This window comes from Poecilia latipinna, unplaced genomic scaffold (assembly GCF_001443285.1).
Source record: "Poecilia latipinna isolate Pla-1442-1.1 unplaced genomic scaffold, P_latipinna-1.0 Scaffold450, whole genome shotgun sequence".
NCBI classification, from domain to species: domain Eukaryota; kingdom Metazoa; phylum Chordata; class Actinopteri; order Cyprinodontiformes; family Poeciliidae; genus Poecilia; species Poecilia latipinna.
In genome coordinates, this window is record NW_015113066.1 from 279,287 (window position 1) to 285,600 (window position 6,314).

Below are 6,314 nucleotides of genomic sequence, written 5' to 3' on the forward strand. Positions count from 1 at the left end.
GATCTTCCAAATATGATTTAAACCAAGACAATGACCGTTCTGAGAAATTAAATGATGAAAGCCTTGAGATCAGTAAATTGATTTGAAAAATTATTTTTCAAATCAAGAAAAACGGCACCAGTAATTTGTCCCTTGTCAAGTGATTGTTTAGCCTTTTCAAGCAGCTAACTTACAGCGGTCTCTGTGGGATGTTGACGTCTGAAACCAAACTGAAGCGGATGCAGAAGATTGTTACTTTCTAAATGCAGTATTAGTTGTTCCAGAATAATTTTCTCCAGCACTTTTGACATGACCGGAACCAGACTTATTGGCCTGTAGTTGCTGATTTCATGTGGGCTTCCTGATTGAAAAATCGGTTTAAAAAAATAATAAAACTTATTCATAGTATTACAAACATTAAGAATACATGTATTGCAACAATCATTTATCTGATTCTGGCTGGAAACGTCATCCCAATTAACCTTAGCTAATTCGGCCTCAAATTTGGGTTCATCCTGTCTTGGAATTTGTATTACAGTCTGTTTCTGGGTATTATAGCGACTGACAAAACGATTTTGAGATAATTTTCTTGCAATGAGAGTAATATTGTGGTCAGATAAGCCGCACACCAAGTTATAGGATTTTTATGATTCGACCAGGTTTATTTGAAAAAATTAAATCTATTAAAGTTTGACTGTTTTTAGTGATACGAGAGGGACTATTGATTAAACGGTGAAAATCAAATTTTGCTGTCAGTTCTCCAAGTGGTTTTTTCAATTTATTGTCCATCCAGTTTATATTGAAATCCCCCAAAATGATTACTTCACTGTTGTTTCTAGATCCTGTTAACAATTCCTTTAAGTTATGATAAAAAGTTGTGCTGCAACTTTATGGTGGATTGTACACCACCACAATATTAAAATTCATACGAGGTGAAAGACAAACATTTAAACATATATATGCTGATCTATGACTATCTCATTGATGTTAAATAAGTCTTATGTAAATTAATACTCCCCCTCCTCGCCCCACAACTCCATCCTTTCTGAAACATGTATATCCAGGTACATCAATCATATTAGTTGGAATGTTATCAGTTAGCCAAGTTTCACTTAGACATAGAAAATCCAAATTAGATCCCATTAGCAATGTTCTTATTTCCTCACATTTGGGTATGAGACTTCTTATATTTAAATGTGCTCCAAAGATACCTTTAGGTTTAAGTGCAGGGTCCCAGACCACTCTAGCATGATTAACAGTTTGAAAAAATAGATAATGTCTTTGTTTGTTTATTGGTTCCGTATGTAATGCCTTTTACATTTATTTGGTAAATTTAAACATGTTTTATCGTTCCTTTACAGTCTGGGATTCAAGTCAGATTTTGATGATGAAGGAAGGAAATAAAAGAATAATAATAAAAAAATGAGTCTGAGATGCAGCAGAAAGGGTCAAGCTAAAAAAAGAATAAAAATGAAAAGGCCTAAGCCTGATATTTTTGTTGAAAGTTCAAGTTTCAGTGGATTCTTAATCAAGTGAGATTGAGAGATTAAAGGAGATTCTCCAAATGCCGAGTTCGTGATCGATGATCCGCCTCAGAAACGGTTTCATTACTTTTTGACTTTGGTGGTTTCTTTGTCTTGTCGCTTCACGTTTATTCTCACAACTCTCTGTTCAGCTCGCGGTTTTTGGAACAAAACCCTAAATATCTTAAATTGTTTCTCATACACCTTTAAAGGGGACGTATTACGCAAAGTTCACATTTGGCATGTTTTTGTATTTCCATTTGGGTTTCAACTGTTTCTCAAAACAACACAAGCATAAAAAAATTAAATAAAATCACCCAGTTGGTTTTTGGTAATAAGTAAACTTTTTTAGCGGTTTCAAAAACCAACGGATTGTAACGTCACAAATTAGCAGAAACTGCCCCTCACCTAGTGACCCCAGCCAAGCACAGACCGTTACCTAGCAACCCCAGTGGAATTCTGCCTGTCGCCTAGCAACACAGGTGGGCAGAGCCCCCAAAAACTGAACTCAAGTAAGAGTAGCACTACTTCAACATATCTTTACTCAAATAAAAGTAAAAAGTAAACCAGCAAGAAATTACTCAAGTGAAAGTAAAAAAGTATTTGGTAATAAGTAATATTTAAAACATATTATCAGACAGAACAAAATATTAAGTTAAGTGAAGATTTTAAGAATGAAAATGACAATAATTCATATACGGTAAGTAACAAAAAAATTACAAAATCAAAAATTTTCCAAATCAGTTTCTTTCAATAACATATTTGTTTTTCATTCTGTGGTTAGAAAATCCAGAAATGTTAGTCAAGTGAGCGTAGCAGTACTTCATAATAAAATTACCCAAGTAAAAGTAAAAAGTACAGTGTAGTAAAAATACTCCTAAAAATAAATTTGATAAAAAAATTTAATCAGGTAAATGTAACTGAGTAAATGTAACTAGTTACTACCCAACTATGTCTAGCAACCCAAGCTTCAGTACGTTTGTACCATCCAGAAACCACGTGCTGCATTGTTCTTGGTTGTGCAGGATGCTCTACTAATGCTTTTCAAAGATGTACAATTGTGTAATCGTGCATCTGTTTGCAGACATTTTGACGTTTGAGTGTAAATGTTGAGTTGGGGTGTGTGGTCAGCAGCAGCTTATTTGGATTTAAAGTGACAAGAGGCCCCGAAATAACTCAGTTTGAATCGACCAAATTAAAGTCTGATGATCTAAAAATTATTAACTTGTTCAAGGAAGCTTAATAGGTCAACTTCAGCTTTTTAGATGTTGCCAGAAAATGTATTCTGTGTATATTTGGTTCAGTATTCAAGACTGAACAGATGTTCATGAAGCTTAATTCTCATTTTTTTATATGCATAAGTTTAATTTTAAATTATTAAATTAATAAAGCTAAGCAATAATGTGAAGGTTGAGAGGAAAACATCTGTCTTAAACACATTTACAGAACTTTAAGCCTCATTGTTACATGTTTTTCAGAAGCAGAGTTTTCCAATTTCACAAATGAAAAGTATTTTTACAAGAGTGTATAAAGTCAAACTTAAATATAAAAAATGTCTAAACAGATGGAAAATCCAACAGAAGAACATGAGAGCTGACTTCATCCAGGAGGCGTAGAATGATAAATAATGTGAAAACAGTGAAATGGACAGAAACAAGTTGCCAATGGAAGATGAACACATCTGTGGTGTGAGGAAGTCTTGTCTGTGGCGTATCTACAGAAACAGGCCATTTCTATTTCAGGGAGATGACAGATTGTCAATACTGATATAATTCAGGGTTGGTCCTGTCGGAGGGCGACAGGGAGCCGCCTGATTGGTGGAGGGGCTCAGCTGGAGCGCCACAGACTTACTGATGAACGGCTGCCACTAATTATGACACAATATGAATGAAAGAAGGAAAATAACGGCTCTCTTTACGTCTTATTGGTACCAATCGAATCGCTAATTTGACTGGTACATGATTCCAAATTATTCTTGAAAATGTATTTTTGGATCTTTTCATATCCAAAAAATCTACAATACTAAAAAACAGGTAGGCACTATGCTACTTGCAAAGCAGCCAATCAAGGAGGGCCTTTAACTTTCTTTGATTCTGATTGGCTGAACCCCTAAGTGTGCCGAATAAGAAGATTGTTGATGTTATCTCCTGCGGCAACATCGAGACTGTTTCCACTGCGCATTAAAGAATATTAAGGTATATTTGATGTTTCCATAAACAAATTAGGCTGTTTTAACAGATTTTTTAGACATGATCTCTAGATTTCAGCTTCTGGAGGATTATTATTAATAATAACGTCTGTACAATTTGGAGGATCTTGAGCAATGTTAAATAAGTGCTAGGGAAAGGATTCTACCTGTTTACTGTGGAATGAAGTATAATATTTTATGTTACATTAAACAAGGAAATAAGCAAATAATTAAATTCCTTTATACAAATAAAGGAATTTATTTGTATATTCCTTAAAATATACAAATATTTTAAGGAATGCGCCTTAAATCGCATTTAAGGCGATTTTGCCTTAAATGCAAAATCGCAGCATTACTTCAGCTTGATTATTTGTAGCAAAGGATGCATCTGCAACAAGTCTTTTTGTTCAACTTAACATTAATACAGTGTTGGGCTGATATGTTTAGTATTTTATGAATCAACATATTAATAATTAGATAGCAAAAGTGTCTAATAGGAGAGACTTTGGTAACACTTTATTTGAAGGGGGGTGAATAAGACTGTCATGACACCTGTCATAAACATGACATAACACCTGTCATGAACATGAATAAGCCTTCATGAATATTTATGACTGTTGTCATAAAGTGTCATTCGGTAAATTATGACACTTTCAATACAAAGTTGACATTATTCAAAATGTCTTTGTTATGACAATTTGACATTAACCAAGAAATCATTACTGTTTAAACTTTACCTTTAATAACATAAAGTTACCTCATTTTTAAAGTGCAATCAGTAATACTTTTATAACAAATTTATATCAATAATGATTTCTTGGTTAATGTCAAGTTGTCATAACAAAGACATTTTGAATAATGTCAACTTTGTATTAGAAGTGTCATAATTTACTGAATGACGCTTTATGACAACAGTCATAAATATTCATGAAGGCTTATTCATGTGCATGACAAGTGTTATGTCATGTTTATGACAGTGTCATGACAGTCTTATTCACTCCCCTTCAAATAAAGTGTTACCGAGACTTTTAACAGAATATGAACCAGGTGAAGCTAAAAATGCCACTTGAGGAGTTTTAGGTATAAAATATTTTCACACAGGTTTTTTATGCAAAAATTTTTATATTTTAGTGCAGATCTGGCTTAATTACTTTGCTTAGTAATTAAGTTGTTCTTTCAGCTAATGGCCTTTTTTGAGTCTGTAAAGTCCAGTTAAGAATTAATCTATTACTAAATTATTTTATTATTATTTCAATAATCGATTAATCACAATTAATCCAATTAATCACATTTAATCCAATTAATTGCAATTCGTCATGATTAATCACAACTGAGCCGATTAATCTTTTCAGCCTTGCTCGGTGTATTGGTGCTTATTGTTTGTTTGACATTTTCTTTGATAATTTGAGTTTCAGTATAAACATTGCGTGCTTCTATTCAATGCTTCCATGTTTTGCCTTCCTGGTTATCATCTGTTAGTAAGGCAGTGACTTTAATCTGAGCAGGAACCGACCTGCAGGGCCTCCAGGAACCGAAACGACCCCAGACGGCGGCCCCGCGGCACCAAGCAGAAGCTGGAGTTGTGAAGCAGCTCCTGGTAGTCGAACCTGCAGAACCAAACAGAAAAGATCGGATCAGAAATATCGCAATCAGGGGGGATGCAAGTGAAAAATTGAATCCTAAAGGAGACATGTTTGGTTATGTCCATTCATTCAGGAAAAGACGAGAAACAGAAAAACAAAACCAAAGTAAGACAAAGAAACTGAGTAGGTTAAAAACTCGTTATCCAAGAAGCGTTTTGTGCAAAAAAATATAATGAACATGTTTTGTGTAGCCAATGGGTGGCCAAAATTGAGTAAAAAAAAAAACTAAAATGAAGCAAATAAAGTAGTTAAATTTTATTTATTTAGTTTTAAAATATCTACAAATAAAGTTGTAAATTTTTGTCAAAAAACTCAGAAATTGAGATTAATCTCAGAAATTTTCCAGAATAAAATGTTTTGTAATTGTCTACGTTTCAAAAGTTGAACATTTTCAACATCATTCAGAAATTTCCACATTTTTTGTAGAAGATTTCTAAGAATACTCTCAAAATGTATTTATTTTTTGGTGGAAATTTACAACTTTTTCTACCTACAACGGCCCAAATACTCCGGTGTAGATTTTTCACTTTTGTTGTTTTAAAAGAAAAGCATCCAGTTTTCAGTTTCTTCTTTAAGCAAATTTATTTTCGGCAATAAGAACAGGATTTGGGTCACTTTATTTCCAAACGTTTTCGATATTTAGTTTAATAAATTAAATAAAAGCAGATTTGGGTGAATCATTTCATCATGGTCCTTTTGTTAAGAAAGACGAACACTTTGTGTTGTGCTTCACGTTTTCCACTGTAAGAAAATTACAAATTAAAAGTTTCTATCTGCATCAAACTTGTATCATTTTTTGGACTGCAGTTGTGTCCCGCAACACATCAGGCCCCGTGTAAAAAAAAAGTGTTTCAGAAGTCAAAACTTGAAATTTCCAAGATTTCTCTAGAAAATTTCTGAGATTAATCTAGATGTTTTTAGTTTATTTGTAGCAAATTTTCAAGTTTTGAAACTCAAAACAATTCCAAAAGTGGAAGATTT

General features: G+C 33.3%; 1 protein-coding gene across 1 annotated transcript in view; it reads right to left on the reverse strand.

Moving 5' to 3' along the window:
- Positions 1-5,398, reverse strand: part of LOC106951280 (exostosin-1a) — a 65,713-nt gene extending 60,315 nt beyond the window's left edge. Inside the window, exon 1 of the mRNA XM_015038711.1 lies at positions 5,204-5,398. Within this exon, the coding sequence (XP_014894197.1) occupies positions 5,204-5,398 (195 nt within the window). The remainder of the gene's footprint in view (positions 1-5,203) is intronic.
- Between the last annotated feature and the right edge of the window lie 916 nt (positions 5,399-6,314).